This window comes from Passer montanus, unplaced genomic scaffold (genome assembly GCF_014805655.1).
Source record: "Passer montanus isolate IOZ18808 unplaced genomic scaffold, ASM1480565v1 scaffold82, whole genome shotgun sequence".
Classification (NCBI taxonomy): domain Eukaryota; kingdom Metazoa; phylum Chordata; class Aves; order Passeriformes; family Passeridae; genus Passer; species Passer montanus.
In genome coordinates this window covers 269,424-291,329 of record NW_024373479.1, presented here as the reverse complement: position 1 = coordinate 291,329, position 21,906 = coordinate 269,424, and the positions used below count along the sequence as shown (strand labels likewise).

Below are 21,906 nucleotides of genomic sequence, written 5' to 3'. Positions count from 1 at the left end.
TTTTACAGACTTCTGCTGTGCCAGCCCTTAGTGTGGCACTGTACCAAGTTTACCGTAAGCTGCATGCCATGGACTGCAGCATCCCTGTCCTTTCTCTTCCTCACCTTGAAACTCAGTAGCATCTTAAAACTGGAGTACCACGGCTCTAATTCAGTTAAATTACTTACGAAAAGGATCTCATTCTTTGGGAAGATTCTTGGAATGATCCTTGAGGAAAGGCCTACACCTCTCTCTCTAAAATTGTGTTTAAGTACTTATTCCTTCAATTTGAAAAAGCTGCATCTGCAGAGAAATTGTGAGTCTCTGGAGAGCTGTACACCACAGCAAGACTGAAGGGATTGGTTTGTTTGAGTTGAAGGTATTTTGAAAGCCCAGCATAGTGTCAGTCTAACAGTGGTGAGCACTGCTACCTGTGCTGACGCATAACCTCATGTAAGAGCTGCTTCAAGAGCTGGTTCTTCTCAGGTGGCAGACAGTGCATGGGCACTGCCCTCAGGGAAAAGGAGGAGGAAGGCATTGAAGCTGCCCCAAGTGAAGAGTAGAAACTTCCAGTGACTTGTGTCAGAGCATGTCCAGGGTCTGTCACATGTGGAGCATACCCAGTATCACCCTACAGTCAGTACCACTGAATGTTTCTTTTTGCATCATTAGCACAGCAAGTCCTTTCTTTCCTCTTTAGTGGCCTGCCTGGGCTAAGTCTTAGGCAAGTTCCTCTAGCAAGCAAGAGTTATCCTCTAGGTATTCTGGCAGTGGTTTGACCTTGCTGCTCAGATATTTTATCGCCTCAGGTGGTGGACAAAAGCAAAGGACAGCAATATCCCTGGCACAGTGATTCTTAAGGCATTTTAGGTAGAGGGCATGTGGTAAAAAGAGCGGTATTTTGATGGGCTGCAGACAAGTCCAACTTACCCATTACAGATAGTGTGAAGAGACTCCTGCCTGTTATTATGGCACTGACCTGCTGCGGGAAGAGTCTGAAGAAAATTATTTCAAGGATGGTAGCAGGACAGAGAACATGAAGATGGAGAATGGTAGCAGGACAGAGAATGTGAAGATCAAGGATGGGTGATATAAACAGCTCTGCATAGGTAGGAGTCCCATCTGCTAAACTTGCAGCCACTGTCAGCACTTGTCTAGCAGAGAGCACTTGGCAGTGCCTGGTTGTCCTGCAGTCACTTGAACCAGAAGGCAGTGAGTCTCCTTGTGCAGACTGTCAAGCTGGGAGTGAGCTGCTGTTCATTCTGATTAACTTACCAATGCCATTACCAAGTCAGTCTTACAGACAATATGGTCTTGTGACACACTTTGCAAACTCAGGTAGTGCTGAAATGGCTGTTTGTGCTTGCTTTCTAGAGTTGAGGGAGGGCTGTGTTTTATTTGGGGGCCTTTTTGAGGCACTGTCTTTTGCCAGCCTTTGGTGCGTTTTGCCAGACTTGGAAGAGTGTTCTGGGGAAGCATTGCTGTGTGCTTTCTCTGTTCTTAAATTTTAGAGACAGGTTGCCAGGCAAGATGGACATCTCGTCTGACCTGGTATGGCTTTCTTATGCAATTAGTACTTATGTAAGTGATCTGTCTTCTGTGTAATGTGAAACGAGGTTGTCTCACATGCTGCCTCTCCTGGAATACAGCTTTATTAATTTACACATACTATATGCACTAGTTGACTGTTGCAACATCACAGAACCTGATCACTGAGCACAGAACTAGAGTGTGATTACTTTGTGATTAAAGATTTACTAAATCGATTATGTGTTACACGAGGTTGTTGCAGTATCAGAACTGCTATTCTGAACAGATTAAAACTAGTGTAAAATATTTCTGACATATTTATCTTCATAAACATCACAGGACACATTTCCTGTTTGAAGAATAATTTTTAAAATCTTTCTCAAATGTTATGAAATAATTCTTTCTCCTTCCTGTCATCAATGTTTATAATCTGTTATACTCAGTTCTCACTGCATTGAGAGATACTGTGATTGTACCTTATTAGACACTGGAGAATAAACTACTTGTAATAATGCAATTACATATGCCTATTAAAATGAAAAATGTTAAGGGTTTGAGAGAGCCTTTGTGTTTCACAAAGATACTTCTCTTTTTCAGAAATGATGTTGACCACTGATACCTTTAATATTTCAGCTGTCTGTAACTGTGGTGATAGCAGAGCTGTGTCAAAGATCAGGATATATAGAGTGGAACAGTTTAACAAATAATCATAGCCACTTGGCTGTTAAAAGCATGAATCTTGATCAGTTCAGCAATACTTTTGTCCCAAAGATAAGATAGAGATACTACATGGAGCTTGATATAGTTGGTTAGAAGCTGGCTGGAATTAATGTTCTGTAAAGTATGTAAAGCAGCATAAGAACCATTGGTAACTGTTTACATGCTATTAATAATTAGCAACCTTCCTACCAGTCTGTTAGGAAAGAACCAGGCATTGGGTACAATAGAAACTCAACTCCATTCGGTTGGGTTCAAATTACATCTGACTTCGACAATAGGGCATGAATGGGGCTCATTTGAGTTTCTGCCACTGTAAACAAAGAGATGTTGGAATGTTTCATTTGTTTATTGATTTATTTATTTGGACAGGTGCAACTTGATCATATGTAAATATTTTTTAATTCAAATATAGGCAAAAAATCTCTTAGTAAGCATTGTCCAGTCAGAGTATGTGATACTAACTGATGTCTTGACTCAAAATAATTTAGCCTGTAGCTGGTTTTGAATTTGGGTCTTAGACTAATGAAATTATGTTCTAGAGAAAGTGCTTTACCTGGGCGTAGAAAATAGAAAATGCAGATTTTATTTTCTGATTAATTTGTTTTTAAGTACTCTTCTTTTTAGGTAAAAGAAGAGTTCCTTCTTTACTTTCTGCTAAAAATCATGTGCACGTCTGTGAGGTAGGCTCTGCTAATGGTAACAGGGCTCATCCTTGGGAAGAGGTCATTCAGTTCTGATGGATCCCATCTGTATGAGGATGATTCTCTAGGGTGTAATTTTCCTCAGCTATTTGAAACCCTCTCATAAGTGCTCCAAAGCAATCAGCTTCTATAATTTGCAAAATGATGGCAAGAGGAAAGAGCTACAAAGGTTGTTGGTGGGATTGCGTGTTAGAATCCAGTATCACAGGACTAATAGTCTAAATTAATGCAAGGAGAGACTTAATTCAGGGGGTTTTTTGGCATCTCCAGCAGCTGGACACCCACACTTCTCCAAAGTGAACACTACAAAGGGAGAATGGATGATGGTAGCACCAGCTTATGATTTGGGGCAGGAGAAGGTTGAAACTAGAGAAACAATATGAAGTTACATATTGTAACTTGCTACAAAGTTTTCCAATTCTTTTGTGTTAAATGGAAAAATTGCTCAGCAATCTGGTAACAAATCCCACAAATACAGGTAGAAACAAACCTACAGAAAGATTGAGCTGACCTTGCACGTTTAATACCTTAAATTATCTTACCATAAAACACAGCCCATGTTGCAGCTGTGTATTTTATCATAGTCCTATCAAAGTTGTTCCTCTGTCTGTCAGCAGGTGGAATGAATTGGATATACACTCAGATTTGGAAGCAATGGCTTTAGTATTTCAGTTCACAGTAAGAATTTGCTGTCTTTATTTCCCTTTCAACATTACACTGCATTTAAACAATGACAGGACTTCTCCTGTAATGCACACGTTGGATTCCTGTCAGTGCTAACAGAAGGTATGTGCACACACCAATGGAAGCACGGATTAGAGTTTCTCTTGAGGTGAACAACTGTTTATAATTAGAGTTGTGGGAATGAAGGAAAACCCAGCTAGCAAGCAAACAGCCCCTCTTCCAAAAAGCTTGGTAAACTCATAAAGCTCAGGGGCTTAATCTCTGAACCAGAGTGCTTGTTATCTAATCCCCACCAGCTGTTGTGTACTTGGTAGCCATGACATCTGTAATAGAGCTGAAGGGCCTGTCTATATTGGTTGGCACCTTTACCCACCAACTGAACTTGATTCTTCTCTCATTGCTCACATTTACCTGCTTTAAATCATTAACCAGTTGCTCAGGGTTTGATCATCCATTTAACCATACTTTATAATAGAAGTCAAGTGCTGCTTTTCACATTAAGCATATTTTAGGTATGTAGGTCTTCAGCAGGTCTCGTTTTTGTGTTGCTTATAAGAAAAAGGTATCAACCACAAGAATTTCCTCTGGCTTCATACTGATTCCTAACACAGACTTAAAACTGACCTGGGACTGAAAATTCTTGAGTTGTATTTGAGCTGAAAAACACCATCACACTTCCAGTAAACAGAATAAAGAATTATATGCATCTCCATTAACTGATGTGTATGAATTGCTATACAAGGTATACAATAACTATATAAAGTATAATATAAATGTAAGTAAGGTATAGGTGTTCATTATAATTGTGAAAGAACACTTGTTTTCAGAGATCACTGTCAGCTGTAGTGGATATTGTTCCTTTTAAGCTGGCAGAGGACAGGAATTGGCCCATCTTGAGAAAATCAGCCATTTAATGTCTCCCAGCTCTTGAGTGCTGTGATTTCAAGCCTGCTGTGAGACAGTGCCCTCAGCACCACCAGCAGTGCAGAGGAGCAGCTGCTGTGTAGAATGGAGTGTGACACCCTTCATATTAGGTGTGGATAAAACTCTTATTTTGGACCTTGTAAGGGGTTAGAGGGAAGGTGTCCTGTTCCTGGATCCCACATGGGTTTAGTTAGGAGGTAAGTGCTGAGCTGTTCTCCAGGTAAGAGCATTTCTGGACATGGAAGAACATACCTGTGGGTTATCCTACTGGTTAAAACAGAGCTGTTTATGGCTTGCTGGCGCTGTGAATGGTTAAATTGAGCAGCTGAAGTTGGTGCTGTGGCCAAAACTGGGCCTGAAGGCTGCAATGAATGTCTGCTAGCTGTCATCATATTATTGTAGGTCTAAGATTTTGAACTGTCCTGAGACAGTTCTCAGTGTTTGCAATACTAACTGTCAGAATCCAGACTACTGGCCTCATAAATAAAACTAACTGTACTGAGTTTTCAAAGAAATGCCTCATAAGTTTTGTTAAATTTCATTATAGTAATTTTTCAATTGGATTTAAATTGATTGATTTTTAATTTTTTTCCCCTCCAGAATGGCACTAAGAAGTTCTGGGATTTTATGAGGACACATGACAGGTAACGATGGCATCTCATTATTTCCAATTGTCTTCATGTTGTATTTCATACTGTATTCTCTTTCATTGGTCAAGTGTTACTGATATTTTCTTTCCTCCAATTACCTCTTCAAGTCTCACTTCTTGTGTAATACTTGCAGGTGGTTCTCTACTGTTTAAGATTGAATTAACAGAAATTTAAAAATCTCCTTGTGGTTTATTATGTTTTGTCTGTGCTTGACTGTTCCAATATTAGAGTTTTAACACATAATTGTACATTAACACATTATTGTACACATTATTTACACATTAAATTATTAACACATTATTAACACGTTATTGTACATTTTAATGGTTAAAATCAGACATAAAATGGCTGATTTTCTCAAGATGGGCCAATTCCTGTCCTCTGGATGTTTGGATTGTATGAAATCCTCTTTTTTGAGTGGGAATTTATTACTTGGAGGAAGGAGTTTCTTCAGTCTTTCCAAATGTATTTCTCTGATCAGAGGAGAAAAGCAATTAACTCCTGACTTCAAAGATCAGTTCATACAAGATTATAACAAATAAGGTGTATATAAAACAGACCAAGTCTCAGTGTTATTAAAAACTAAAATATTTATATGTCTTTGAAAAAGTATTAATATTTCATCTGTTTGCTGAAAATTCAGGGACTAGAAGATAAAAATAAAAAGCAAGGGTAACAACTTTTTCCAAGAAAAAGCTTTTCTAAATCTATTAAATGTAAAAAATGTAGCAAAACATTAAAATAAATTGTATCATAACCAGAACCACATCAAGAGATGTGTTTTTTGTGTGCTTTAAATAACTCAAATCAATTGCATTTTGGGAAATCCTTCTCTGTTGGAGCTCTCTGAGTCCTTACATGAGTCTTTTTGTGGCATGAGTCTTTACATGCATGTGGGTGCCTGGGAGGGATATAAAATTCTGGCAACACTTTTTATCTATATAAAATTATGAGGGTAAAATTTTCAGGAGAATTGGGAAAGTATTAGTTGGATTAAAAATGCTCCTACTGCTTGAGAATGAGGACAGAAAAGGGAGTGATATTTCAATACTGAACTTCACACTTGCTTTTGGAATTTGCCTGGAAGACAGTTCTGTCTTTGCACTTTGTCTGTCCATATGGGCATGTGCCTGAATTTATGATGGCAGATACAAAGGCTGAAATGATAATTGATTGCTGGAAATTTAATATATTCCCATTCAAGCAAGTGAATCCAGCCTCAAGTCACAGTGCTGAGAACATGACTTCCAGATGAATTTATATGACTATTTTTGTTTAAACTTCAGTTTATCACTCTGTGATAATGTGTGAATATATGCAACTAACTGAGTGGGGTAAGTATTAAAGGATCAGTTTTCCATGAACTTCTTGGGAACAGTATTTCCGAAGGACTTTTGTGGACATTTTTAAAATAGTTGAGAACATAACTTTATAAAAAGGCTACGGCCACATGTCATGCCAGTCATCTCTGGTCACATAACATTTGTTAGCTTCAGATGCACAACAGCTGCCACCCCAACTTATTAGTGACTACTGTTGAACTGCAGAATGTCTAACACTCTTTCACAAGGAAATTCATTGCAGCTTCTGACACCAAAGGTAGTAATGTGAACTTCCTGCATAGGAAATCCATGGGTTTACATAATTTTTTTTTTTTTGTGGATAGGAAGGCAATTATTACCCAATACATTAGTCAGATTCAAAATCCCTTGTAATACTTTAAAGCCCTACATTTTGATGTATTTTAATAGCTGTGATGCTTATTATATGGAAAAGTCATGTTAACTAGTTCCTGAAGATTATAAAGAACTTCATGCTGAGAGAGCTCTTACAGGTTCATTACTGTCAATGAAAGACAAATATTGAAGGAGAGGAGAGGAAAGGTTTCTGGGACACAGTTCTGTTGGTCAGGATTTCCTGGTGTGTATGTCTGCTTGAAAAAGATTGTAGATGTTTTCCAGAATTGAGATCCCTTTTCCATAATACTTTTTCATAAGTATTCATAGCTTACTACTTAGGGAAGTGCTGTAAGACTGTTAAATGCTCCAAGTGGCTGTAATAGGGCTGTTTACCTGAGCTGAGCATGTTCTGTAAAGATCTGTAAAGAACACATGTATATATTATATATTTACATGGAATTGATATGTATTATGAATTTAGTGATGATGAATTAAAAAAACAACTGTGTAATCATATAAAACCTGACATTGTGCCTAACCCATGTCTTTATTTGCCATCCTCTTTCAGCAGCACGAGTAAACACGCTTAAGACTGACTTCCTTGCTGCATGGTAGTGAACTGAGAGCTTGTGTGCTGGGTTCCTTTGGGACCCCAGTGTTCTGTCTCATTTCAGATTAGGTCAATATAAGCCAATATTTAGTAGATTTGTATCAGAAGATACAGGGAAATATCTACCAAGAGAGATGAAGTTATTGTTGTATAAATGTATCCTTTCCAACTGTTCAGATGAACAGCTGATTAAATTATACAAAGACAAAAACACAAGGGCTGCAGTAGTCACTTCATTTGCTTTAGATGTGAGTCATCTTTTAAAATCTCACTATATGTTGCAGTGGGGCAAGATCATTTAACCATATGTAGTCTGGTGGTGTAACTCTAGCATAAGGTAAAATAGCAGAATTGGTATTACTTTTCCTTTTTTCCTTTTGTTTCTTTTCTTTTCTTTAGTTATTTGCACATCTGGGCATGAGTCTACAGTGTGTGGTTCATGGGATTTCTTGAGATCAGGATCATTCAGAACTAGACATCAGTCCTGAAGTCACTGCTGTAATTTATGTTGAACAAATAATTGCTTATTCCCAATCCCTCCCTGCCACTTAAAGACAAAAATAGTTATGTGCAATTTATTACTTGTCACACAATAAACTGCGTTAAGGCAAACCTTCGGAACCTGTGCTGTCAAAAGTCAACTGTGTGTCAGCATAGACAAAAGAAGCAGCATTTCTTACCATATTTAGGTTTAAATTCTAACAGAAGGAAGATCCATGACACAAGGATATACCTATGGACGGTAGTTTGGTCCTGGAATTCTTTGCCCAGAATATCCATCGTTAAAGAAATCCAAACCGTGACTGGACAAGGCTCTGAGAAATCAGGCCTAACTTAGAGTTATAGTGACTTTTAATAGGAGATTGGATCAGATGATTTCCAAAAATTATTTACGTCCCGAAGGTTTCTATGATTTTACAAGCACATTAAATGCATAATGAGTGTTACAATTCCCATCTGAAAACTGTCAAAAATTTGTAAACTTGTCAAGAAGTTTGTCAATTTCTAAGCCATTTTTCTATTGAAAAATAGTGATCTTACTATTGTTCTTATCCTGTGGAGTTAGATTTAAGTTAATCTTTCTTTGAAACATGCAGATGAACATTATCAGAGCTCATTGGAAGGTTTTAGTATGTCATTAGAAACGACAATGAAGTTTACTAAAAATGAGTGAAGTAAAAATCCCTGACTACTTCTTCTCCACTGTAATTATTGAAAAAGTTTATTAAGATGTTGCTCCTAAGAGTTGCATAATTTTGGCCTGTTGTGTCAGGCACACAGCAAAAGATGCTTTCTGCAGTTATACACTGCTTACTTTTCTAATTAAGTGTAATTTTCCCTTTAATACTCAAGATGATATATTGGTCATTATTAAACATATCCTGATGAAAATCAGGCAGAGTGCAAGCAATGAAAATTTAGATACAAGGTGTACTTCAAGGTTCTTTTTAGGCTTGGGTCTGTCAGAGCTGGGTAGCAATTTCTGGGGGTGTGATTTGTGGGCTGAAGAGCTGGTAATTTTTTTAAGGACTCAGCTTTTAAAAATGAAAGTCTTAATTGGGAGAACATTTTCCTTCTGCAAATTTGTGGTGATTTTCTGTTAGAAATAGAAACATACTAAATTTTACAGAGTAACCATCGATACCTGTAACAAAAAAATATTCTCTAAAACCAGACTCAGGTTACAGTTATATTCTCCCTCATCCTAATTTTGCTATATATAGTACAGTAAGAGCCTGAAATGTAATACTTAAGTTCTACATTCATCTACTTTATAAAGCAATAGACCACATTCGTTTCAGGTTTCAGCAGCTCCCCTTAAACAGATTCAAGGCTTTTAAAAGGCATAATTTGGGAACAGATGAAGGTCAGTGTACAGTCATGTGCTCCCTTCTGTGATTTGAGTAATAACGCTTGAAACAGGGACACAACTGTACCTTTTCCTAGTTGACAAAACAAAATTATATCTACCTCTCTATTTGAAAGTATGAAAAATTCACTGTAAAGTTCACTGCATTTAAAAGAGAACAAATTTGAGGAGACTGAACTGTGTGCAAGATAGTTATGTGAGTTCCTCTCATCTCTGAAAATACCATGTGATGAGTAAAAAGCATTTGGATTAAAAAACTTGCAACTCTGCATGTGCATTGTACCCCATTCATGCTGCATTTTTACTTGCAAAATCTTATCACAGTGACTCAGCATGAGTTCCTGACTTCAAAAATTCTTAATGAAAAACCCTGAAAGTTTATCCTTATATTCCTGCTTTATAAGATTTGCCTTTTTGTTTTTTCAAGTAAAGAGATTAATTTGTTTTCCGTTTCAAACAAATTAATTCCTAATCTAATTTTCTTCCTTGGAATAAATGACTTTGCACTTTATCTATTACAAAGACAACTGTGAAGTGTAGTTTTCCATCAGGAGTGAGTTTACAGGGTGAAGAAACCAAAGCAACCTCCACCTTGTCTTGTTCCCTCCTGCAGGTCCCAGTCCTGCAGGCAAACAGGAGGAGGTTCTCGAGGCAGGTCAGAATTGAGCACGGCTCCAAAGGAGGAGATGCAGGTGTGGAGGCCGTGTGCTGTGCAGGTACCTGGCCAGGGCAGAGATCAGGAGCTCCTGCCTGGGGCACTGAGGAATGCAGCCCAGCAGCTGCAGCTGCATCCCAGCCCTGGCCACAGGACCAGCCAGGGATGGGTCACCAGAGCCAGGCCAGTGGCCTGCAGGAGCCACGGGTGCTATTCTGGCTCAGGGCTGGAGCAGGCAGCTATGGAGACAGGGTGGAAGTCATGTGCCCTGACCACATTATAGGAGTGGATTAAATTCCTTCTCCTATTTCATATGCCAGATCACTTGGGCTTTATGGAAACTGAATCCTGTATGTATTTTTCTGGTTTATGTCCTAGTGTATTATAAGGCACCATGAAATGTAACTCAGATGCTTCCTTTGTGCAAGAATTATCACAGTAGCTTTAAAATGCAGCTTTTAAACATCATTACAGGTAAAAAAAAAAGAAAAATGTTTTTCTTGGGTGGCATATGCTTTTTACTTTCAATGATGTGCTGTTATTCTGTAAACCTTGTCTGTCTTTGTAATGTCTCCTCCAGGGTGTCAATGATGTGGAATTCTCTTGATTATCTTCAAAGATAGTGTGGAAGATAATGCGCTGTTTAAAATCAACTGGATGTAGTTCAACAAACAAAAATAATGAAAAGTTTAGGGAAATAATAGCTGAGAGAAGGGAATGAGGGCTGGGCATGTTCATGCAAAGGATATCACAATTGAGGAGAGAAATTACCGCTTATCATAAAATGTAAAGGAACGTTACAGAACAGGCCAGAATAATTTAATTTCATCAGTAATCAATGACAGAATGAGAAATGATGTATGGTGGGGAAAATATTTAAATATTTTTAAAATTAAGCACTAATAAACTGTTTTGACCAATAAGCAATAAGATAATCCAGGAAGGCATGTTTTGTAATCACTGTCATTGAAAATGCTCAGGTCTAGGCTTGATATCTATCAAGGATGTTATCAGGATAGTGATAATTTTCCTAGTATTAGAAGGAAAAATGTAGTAGCCTATTAGTTTCCTTCAACCCAAGTAATTACATGATTTGTTTGCATACAGTATTTGCAAATGAAATGCACTTAATGCTGTGTTTTTTGTTGTTCATTTTGGGGGTTTTCTACAGTGAAGACTTGACAGATCCTCTGCTTTTGTGCCAGGAATTCTGCAGGCGTATTTACTGTCTTTTAAAATGAGTTACTATGTTGTTACCTTAGGATCCAATTTAAATAAAAGTATAGGAATGAGAGAAACATGAGATGAGATGCTGTAAAGTTATCAGAGAGAAACATGAAGTCATAAATTTTCAGATTCTCATTTCAGCTTCTTACGCATGTGATATGAAATCACCCTATAGTATACAATCTCTGCTGTATCACTAAAACAGGGTAAAATAGCAATAAAATCTTTATAGAGGGCATTGCTTCATTGGGAAGTTAAATATTTGCCTAATTTTAAGAACAGAATCCATGAAAATTCTTATAACTAAGAAAGTACAGTAGAATTTTGGCTTAGTCATTAATTTCTGAATACAGGTTTCTGGTATCCAGATTAGAAGAATCTTGGGTTTTTCAAAAGTTTAGAGATTTAATTTTCTACTGTTCCTGATAATATGCAAAGTAAATAAATGTGTTCATTCTCTTACAATCACTGAAATCAGACAGTGTCTTCCCTCTGCTTTCGGGTGATTTTGAAATAAACCTGTTCTGTGTGAAGGATGCCAAGAGTTTGTACATGGCCTAGAGACAGTAGCATGCACACCCTGCCTTTGGATGGGTAAAAATAATGTTAGGGAAGCTAGGAAATGTTCTGTAGTTGGAGCGCCTGTATTTTAGAATTGTAGCTGAAAACATCTCTTGGAAAAGAGGGAATTATTTAAACCTTATTCTAGGATAATGTGAACAATTATCAGTTTCTCACTGATGGTACTGAGAGTGTGCAGTTATACCTGGCAAATGTGTTACGCACATCATGCTTGGATTTTGGTAGGTAATTAACAAAGTTCTGGTTTCCCTTACCTTAGTGCAGCACACTTGAACTTTTTTGTTTTGTGAGCTGTCCTTGTAACCTGATGGTATTTTAAATCGTTGACTTCTGCCATTTCAAAATGGAATAGACATATTTAGGCTTTTTAGGTGGATTATTTATTGGTCTTACTATGTGATAGCATTTATAAATGGCAGTTTCACAAATAATTAGGAATTGGAACAAAAGCCCATCAGGCTCTGACATCTGCTGCACATAATTCCCATAAAGCTGTATTTAATCAAATAAGTTAGCATAAAACCTGAATTTATTTATTAAAATATTTTGTTGAAAGAATCCTATTGAGATGCAATGTGTCATTTCTAAGGGTATCCTGGGATACTGGCCAAGATATGGCACTTAAGGAATGTTATTGAGAGCAGTGTGCTTTGATGTCTCATTTATTTTGCAGTTGAATTTTCTTTCTAATTTTTCTTTGTTGTATGAAAATAAGTTGCTGAGAGAATTGTTTATTCCAAAGAAGTTATCCTGATGATATTCTGGTTGGCAATACAGATTGCTACTTTACAAGTAGATACAAAATGTGTATTAAAAGTGCATATGTATGGGTTTGTAACCACTTCTTAGTTCATTTTTACGCTGGTCTGATGATTAACCAAATATATGCTTCCTGCTTTATGGTGTCATGAGCAACTTCCTGCTGCAGTTCAGTTTACTGAAACCAGTCTTCCTTTTGATTTTTTTCCAAAGTAACTTTTATTTTCTCAAGCATACATGGCTCACCACTTTATTTTGGGTTTATTTACTATTAAATATTTATGTTGTGTTGGAGAAAGCATTCAAATTTCATCAGAATACAGAAGTCTTTTAGATGTCTCTAATTATCTATTGCCAAATCCACTTTATCTGTGATTAGTATGAAAGGGTGAATGTTTTTGTCAGGAGCTTATAGCTTTGCTTTTGTAATAGGCTCCATTTTTAAGCAGCCAATTGGATTGGTGTAGGCCTTTGAAAGATGCAAAATGCTTTGAAGGAAAACTTAAATGAACCAGTAAAGACTGTGCAAGCACACACATTTAATCTCAGGACTGTCTGCATTATAGCTAAAGCTCTGGGAAACTAAAGGAATTGCACTGGAGAATAATCAAAGGGTGCAGCTTTATTACATCTCTGTTCTGAAAACGAAGGGGCTGTTTTCTCTGGCTTAAGGTACTGGATGCTGTGCTCATAAAAGGAAGAAGACAGCACTTTAGACACCACATGAGAAATTTTCAGGACGTGTCCAGCTGTGCAATTGATCATTGATTTGAATACAGAGGTGGCACAGAAGCTACATACCATTTTTTTGTACGGACGTAAAAAATAATTTTGAAATAAGATGAAGTAGGCCCTCCTGAAGGTTGACTCCTCCCAAAGAATTGGCTCTCAAACCAGTTTAGGTGGTTTTTGATTATCACTTTCAAATTGAAGGCACAGTCATTTTAGGTTCAAACAAGAAGAGGACACATTCACAAATGTGAACGTGGTTGTGTGGGGACCTTGCAGGGTCTGAAGGGGACCCACAGAGAAGGCAGAGAGAGACTCTGTCAGGAACTGTGGTGACAGGACAAGGAGCAAGAGGTACAGATTCAAAGAGGCAAAGTTTAGGTTAGATATTAGGAAGAAATGTTTTACTGTGAGGGTGGTGAGGCACTGGAACAGGTTGCCCAGGGAGGCTGGGGATGCCCCAAGCCTGGAAGTGTTTAAAGCCAGGTTGGATAACACCTGGAACAGCCTGGTCTGGTGGGAGGTATCCCTGCCCATGGCAGTGGGGGTTGAGTGTAGAGGATCTTTAAGGTCCATTCCAGCCCTTTAGCACATTATAAACATAATTTAGTTGTGATCTGGGGTGTTTTTCAAACACAATATTTAAAAAAGACTAGATGGAATTATAGGCTTGACATGGAACACTATGAATAATCAATTTGTCATCCCTCTATGAACAAAGAAAGCCAAATTCATATAAGTTCAAGAAGAAAAACAAATTTATACTTGAAAGCTAAAACAATTATGGGATTTCTGAATTATTTATTTATTTCTTACTAACTTTTCATCTAGTATGATTTGTAAATCTTGACATTTTCTCCTTTATGAGCTATGTGGGCAAAAATATGAAATGTATGTTTTATATTCACATGCTCTCCAGCAGAGATGAATGCATCTCTAAATACCTCTGTGGTTGCACACTACATTTGATTATTTTCTTCTGATTGTATCAAAGGGATTTTTAAAACCAAATATCTGTTGAGAGTCAAGGGGGCTGATTAAATCACTTACTTGCTTTTATTCCTGCATGCCGTTTTTGTGTCTCCTTTTGGAATCTGCCATTCCTTTTATTTTGTCTTCATTGAGAATGGTAACTGAAATACTGCAGGCACAGTATTAGTAGTATTGGAGGGGTTTTGGTAGTTTGGCTTGGTTAGTTTATTGTGGTTTTTTAGAAATCATACATCATTAGTTCCTAAAGTCTCCCCCATGGAGCTGAGATTATTGTTTGTAGGCAGCATTTACCAGTATTACAAGCTTTAAGCTAATTTTGAGATACTTTTTAACATTTAAAAGTAGATGAAAGTGGCTGAGGTTAATAGCTGAGAAGTCCTGGCTTTCAATGTTAATATCAGTCTTTTTTTAGGTGCTTTATCTTCCACTGTTCATTTCTGATCACAATTTGTGTGTGTCACACACATATCCATGCTTGGCACAAGCAGCTCCTGAGTTGCTCTTACAAGGATTTAAGAAAGGTCCATTTCTTTGCCTGTGTTGCCTCATAATTTACCTAATGTATTAGTATTTTAGTTATTAGTACAGGATTGTCATTAAAAGTCCTCATCTCCAGCCCTGAGAGTCTTAGCTCACTGACAGAAGTACAGGAGTCTTGTCCCTGTCTTTGCTATTGCTGTACTGTGGGGATTTTCTAAAATTATTTTTTGGTTTACAAATTCACGTTTGTTAAGTCAGCTTTAAGGCCGCATTTAAGAATAAAGAAAGACTGAATCCATCTTTATTTATTAAAGGATTTTGAAAGTTTGTCTCATGAAAAGCAATTAGTAAGTGTCAGCAGTTGCATGTGGATTAACTAGAGCCCTAGAAGTACACATTTAAGAAGCTGTGGTAAAGTTCATTTGCTGATCTCAGTTTCTGGGATGCATTTCAAAAGAATTAACTTTGCATGGTCCATATGTGTGTGTGCACATTTTAACAGGATGTCAGTTTTCATCTGTCCCCTACCTCAGAGCTGCTGTGGTCAAATGCTGCATGCCCTGTGCTGCTCCATGAAACACCACCTTCCTTTCTCAGTTTGAGAGTGTGAAGTTGCAGTATTTCTAGCTAAATGTCTGCTGAGCTGGAATATCACAAAGCATCAGTTACTGTGATTTCAGTAAATACAGAGCTGTACTATGTTGGGGGAAGGAAAATGGTGGAAGTAGTTTTCTGTGGCACACAATGGAGTCATTTTCTAAACTATTCTCAGTGGTGTTTTCAGCTGTAAAGGCTGTATTCAGGTGGATGTTACCTCTTTTCATAAGAGTCTTAAAGGTGGAGGAGGAATTAAGGTTCTGCACTCTTATGTTGCAGTGTCCTTGGGTCAGCTTCTGATTTCTGCACATTGCCTTAGTTTAGAGAAGTCAAATATCCATCAGAGAATCCTAATACCTATTTCACTCGGGGCTTTTTTTAAGTTTAAATGGTTAAATGCTACATGAGAGTTTGGCTGAATAGTTGGAATCCCTTTCAGAAAACATTGTGTTAGGTGCCAAGACCAGACACATGCCAGTGCAACAACAGCTCAAGTACAGGTTAAATGCTCTTTGTATGAGCCATTTTAGGTACATATCTTTCTTAAAATACTTTAAAGCTACTCTAATTGTTGCCATATTTATAGAAAGAACAATATTCTACATCATTGCACAGTAAGCTGTTTACATGCAAGCTTTCTTTGGGGAGAACTACTGTAATTAGAGTAGTGATTTATTTTATGTATAAAGTGAGTGGGAGCTACTGCAGTGGGAGGTTGAGGATGAGGTTGAGCTGAAGGCTGAGTAGGTCTGTGGTCTTCACCAGCCCTGGAAGACACTGTACACACCCTGCCATGTCTTAAAAAGTTATTTTTCTGTTTGGTTGTAGTCCCTAATGTAGCCACGACAGATGTGGTGTGGAGGAGCCGAGTCTCCTTCACTGGGCAGTGGTGTTTGCATTCCTGAGCTCTCCTTTTACACCTCTGGTGTCCCCCAGAGTCAGCTGCTGGAGGAATAGCCAGCAAACATCCACACCTCTGGAATATGGTAAAAGTGATCTGCCACATCAAGTGTAAAGATTAGCAGGTCTGAGCTGAGAGTGTTTTCTTAGTTCAGAGGTGTTACAGCTTGTTTTAAGGCATGGATGGAAGCTTGGGATTTATCGTGATCCTTTTATATTTGGGTATTGTTTTCCTTTGTAAAATATAATAAACAAAGTGCTCTTGTGCTCCTGTTTGAGACAAGAAGCTTGTTGCTACATTAGGACTTTGATATCCATTTTAGATTAAATTCTTGTATAGTATTACTACCTTCTTTTAGGGAGTGTGGCTGGGTTTTTTTTTTTTTTTTTTCCCAGTACTTCTGTGTGTTTTTCCCAAATGTACAATTTTGGCTTCATTTCTTTTCTGTATCTTTTGGGTGTGGAGATGCTCACAAAAGTCTTTTGGATGTTTTAATTTTTTGTATGTTTACTCCTCATTTAAAAGCTGTGTATATAATACCCTAAAATAGATCTGGTTGTAATATTTTGAAGGGAATTACCTTGAAGCATCAAATACTTCTGTAATACCCCATGGTATGGCACCACTGAAAGATGTGTTTGGACCTACTAATGGATTTGTAGTAGTTCTTTTTAGTAGCCTATATAATCTGTAAAAATAGCAATCTCAAACTGATTTTGTAGTGAATTCTTTGTATGATGGTTTAAAACTCCAGAAGATAAATATTTTCCTTATGGGCCACACCAATCACGTGAACCCACATTTTGGGTCATTATAAAGAAACCCATTGAAAATGGGAGTGAGGCTCCTCCACTTAGCTCAGTTGAACTGTCTTGCTTTAACTTTGTGTAATACTCAGATAACTGTCCTGAATGCAGCCTTCAGTGGGTTTTCAGACCTGGTGACCTGTGGAAATATTTCATGTTATATTGTGTCTTGTGAACAATGAAACAGCAAATGGCATTCCCAGTGTTACCCCCCTCCTAAGAAGGTATAATTCTGAACTTTCTCCTCCATGACTCTCCAACTCTGACAGGAAATATTAGAGCTTGCGTGTTGTGGTTTGCTAAAGAATGTACATTTCTGTTCAAAATTGTTTGTCAGTCTCTCAGAAAATTAGAAGTAATTAAATAGAAAGTTCTACAGATTTGTGCCATTTCTGTACCCTCTCATCTCAAGATGGTGTGAGAAGCAGACAATTGTAATAACTTGCTGCTACTCCTTTCCAGCTAATTTGATCTTGTTCCTTAATTCTGACAGATTGTTTTTAATTTTCCCATCTGTTCCATAAAAATCTCAAGTGATTGACTCCTAGAAAAAAATAATGTCTAATAGCTGAGCCATTTTTAATGAGTTGGTATGAGTTATTTAATGAGACATGCTGAAGAAGGCAAGCCAAAGGAAAGATTGGGCCTGGGGTGGTGGATGTAAAGAAAGGTAAAGGGCAACCATCTGCTTCAGGAAGCTTCCACTCTTCATCAGCAGCTTCAGGCTGCTGCTCTCTCCACTTTCAGGCAGTGCCCGTGGACAAAACAACAAAGGTTCAGTGGCAGTAATTCCTTTCCCCCTTTTGTTTAGAGCAGTGTCTGCCCTCAGACACTTCTGCTTTGGGGAGAGGATCAGTCATGAAAAGGAAAAAAATCAAAGAATAAAAGAATAATATTTAAGTAACCTTAAAACTATTATGGTCTGTGGTTTAACTTCATTTCTTCCAGCACAAACTCCCATATATTCCAGAAAGAACCCCAGTGCCAGGAACCAGAGTGAATGTTCTCCTCCAGCCTCTCTGAAGGCTAAAACCTTTGCTTTAAAATTGCCTGCAAATGGCATCTCCCAGGGCAGGAAGCCATCAATATGCAGTACAGGTCTTTGAGAATAGCAAGCATGAATATAAATACTAACATCTGGACTTCTCCCTTCTGTTTGGGTTTTTATATATTATTATAATAAACATTGACATTGTTTTTAATAATCATCAGATAGCATTTTCTTTGGCAGCTTGAGACTTCATTATTAAATCAAATAGTGAAAATAAATATACAGCTCTTTTACAAGAAAAGTTGAAAGTTTGACTCAGCCCTGCAAATATGCCATTGTGAGTCTAATCCATTGTAGAATTCATAGAATAATGAATTAACGTCTCAATTGCATACAGTGAGGCAGAACAAATGAGAGAATGCTGCCATGGTAATGAGCAAAATATACACTTGTTTTTTCACGTGGCAGTGAGCAACCAACTAAGGAGAAAAACTTTTGTCTGCATTTTCTTAAACTTTCAATTAGTAAAACCTGGGAGTGTGTTAGGCAAGCAGAGAGCATCAGTACTCTACACATCCAGAGCAGGTCCAAATACTCAGCCCCTCAGGTGTCCCCATGACACACACTGCAAGCAACCACTGAATGTAGCAGGAGAAGCTACTGGATTAAATTTGTACAAAATTGGGCTTGGATGGTATCTGTTTTGAAACCTGAGCTCAGCAAGAAGCTGCAGATAGGAGATTCTCTGTGTTTATACAGAAGTCACTGTCTCTGAATGAGACTAGACTGTGCCTGAGGTTTTGACCATCCTAATTTGAGACTGATATAAGGGGAAAAATGTTTTTATTTGTAAGGATTTTTTGCTATCTCGTACCAGTGTTCTTAGACTGGAAGAGGGGGTGGTGGTGGTGTTCCTGTTAGGAAGAAGGAATTGATTGGTGCTTATTTTGCATGCCAGGAGACAAAAGAGACTTAATGTTGAGCAAAATTGTCATGGGCTTTGGGAACATGATCCATTATCTATCCCTCTAGATGGATTTTGGACAAGGACCTTGCTGTGTCACGGATTTAGCAATAAGTCTTACATGTATTTATGTAGTTGAAATTAAATTCACAAGATGTAAGTTGAATAGTTCTGCATTAATCCCTCATAAAGCATTGATCTTTTGGTGTTTTTATCTTCCTCCCCAGTGTGTCAATCCTGATCTTTAATACTTCTCGGCAGTGCTTTGTTGTGGTGAAGCAGTTCCGCCCAGGTAATCCTCTCTTTTACATTTACTTTTGCTCTCTAGTAAAGCAGGCTTTTAAGGTTTTAGCAGTTAAAACTTGGTGCATCTGTGGTGATAAAAATCTTTGTTCTATATTCTGTTTCTTTGTATGATAGCCCATCCCTTTCAGTCAGTCAGAATTTCTAACCAGGGAAATTTCCATTACAGATTAAATGAATGATCAGGGTAGTCTTGCATTCTCCTCTTGGGCTGGTTATTGTCCTTTTTTCGATTAAATTACAAACAACTCTACAATGATCATGCAAGAAATTGATTTAATTTGAAGTTCCTTCTTGACCTACTTGTACAGAAGCACAGTATTTTCCTTTTTGTTTTGTTTTGTCTTAAATATTCTTTTTATTTGTACTGTCTTACTGTGGATTGTGTAGTTGGGAATTTGAAATGAGGGAGATTCAGGACCGTATGCTTTTTCACCAGTATGTGGACAACTTCATTTTACCAGTTATTATGAATTTAGGTTAATACAATTTTTTTTTCTGAGTTTTTGTATCAGTTCTTTTAATTCAAAGCAATATTTACTTTCTGGAAGTTAAAAATGAAATGCATATTCACTGCATTTTAATTAAAAGAAATGACAAGGTATTTCACTGACTGTTGCTAAGAGACAGTTTCAAGACTGCTCATGGTAGACTTTGTAGAAAACTTTCTAGGGTAGTGTCACACTGCCCTTTCTTCCTGACAGTGATTACAACCTCTCCAGTGCTGTGCAGCAGTGTTACATTGAGAGTGCATCCTTCTCATCAAGTGCTACTTGACTAGTGTAAAGTGTTTGGTTATTTGTTCATCACTAATCCACTGTCTTTTATTTGCCAGCACATAAATGGCTCCCACAGCTCTTGCTCTCTTTGAGGCAATCTTAGGGAGAAGCATGTGCATGTATATATATACATATATATATATACACACACACACACATATATATGTACTGAGCAGCAACACATTCATTGCATTATCTCTATGAAGGTGTCAAATCAGCCTCAAAAGACTGGAGTTAAAGCATTCCAGGGGCTGGAGCTGCTCAGACACCTGGCCAGTGGTCAGTCAGATACCCCACAGCACTTCAGTGATCACAGCCATGCCCTGCCCTTACTCACATCCCTATATTTGTAGTTATATCTCCATCCCATGGTAATTGTCTGCCCTGGTGCCTGTTCCACAAAGCCTAGACAAAGGCTGAGGCTTTTCTCCTTGCCAGATCCACCAGGGTCCCACCAGGAAGGCGATCTCTCGTTGCTGGGAGGAGCAGCTGCCGCTCGCTCTGCAGGCACGTCCCCTGCACGTGTGCTGGTGCCATGTGTGCTCGCCTTTCCCAGGCTGTGCTGGCAGGAGCAGCTTTTCCCACTGGTGTCTGTGCTGCTTGTAAAGGCACTCATCCCTCCCGTTCTGTTTGGCAGCAGCAGCCCTTATGCAGCCACGGCAGAATGGCTACAGACAGATTTTGAGGAGCAGGGAGCTGAAGGAGTCCATGCTGACTTGAGGGTGGCAGAAGCACACAACCAGTGAGGCAAACAGTGTGCTCTGGGATTAGATCATCTTGAATGATCATGAAATCACACATTTGGGAGGAGCAGAGAGAAGAAAGATAAGCATCTCTGGAGATGTACCTCACCCATGACTAATTTGCAAAGGTATTGGTCAATGCTTATTTTGGTAGACAATTGACCACACATTTTCAAATATAATAAAATTATATGTTGCTAGGGTTGGGACCTATGAAAACACACTCTGGTTTATTAACTGTAAGTATAATGACGTTTCAATGGATTGTGATGTTTGTTTTTCCACTGACTTAAAATAAACAGTATCGAAGATTTGAATCATAAGCCATGTTCCGTTTCAGGAGGTAGGAAACACCAGTGCAGTCAGAAGTTTAGAGAGGAGCCAGCGCCTTCCCAGACAGTGCCTTCCCACTGGCTCCTCAGTCCCTACTGTTTTCTTCTGCTTAGGGACAGCAAACATGTCCCTGTATGTGTCACCTGCAAAGGCTGCTTTTAATAATAGCAGTGATTTTCTTTGCTCCATTTGGTTGAACCATCTATCCTTTGTCCCACGTTACAGAAAGGAAGGTGAGAACATCGATTCTACTGGAGTTTCCACTCTGAGTGGAAACTGTTACAGCCAAGTGGCTCCAGGGTGATTAGTCCAGATGTGGATTCCATCACTTCCTTGGGAAGCCTTTTCCAAAGCCTGACAAGCCTTTCTGTTGTCCTTCTTCCTGATGTGCAGCCAGAAGCTGCCCTGGCACAGGTTGGTTCCTCACCGTGCTGCCGCTCATGGCCGTGTCCATCTGGCCATGGAGGAACTGCCCAGCAGTGGTGCAGAGGCAGTTCCTGGCCAAGGAAGCATCGGAAGACAAGGGAACAGCAGACATGGGACAAGTGGGTGGGTGACTGTGCTGGGGCTTCTGGATTCTGCTTTCCAAACTCTTTGTGGATTTGCAGTAAGGTGACAACCTGTGGTGAGGAAGAGGAGGGTGACAGGTTTCCCTCTGTAGAGTGTGCTTTAGCTAGTGGGTCACACACTGCTTTTCCATCCAGTTCTTTATTATCC

At 38.5% G+C, this 21,906-nt stretch overlaps 1 protein-coding gene across 2 annotated transcripts in view; it reads left to right on the top strand.

The window, feature by feature from the left end:
* Positions 1–21,906, top strand: part of NUDT14 (nudix hydrolase 14) — a 57,841-nt gene that overhangs the window by 22,739 nt on the left and 13,196 nt on the right. For both annotated transcript variants that reach the window (XM_039733046.1, XM_039733047.1), the window contains 2 exons: positions 5,139–5,182; positions 19,259–19,323. In XM_039733046.1, the coding sequence (XP_039588980.1) occupies positions 5,139–5,182; positions 19,259–19,323 (109 nt within the window). The remainder of the gene's footprint in view (positions 1–5,138; positions 5,183–19,258; positions 19,324–21,906) is intronic.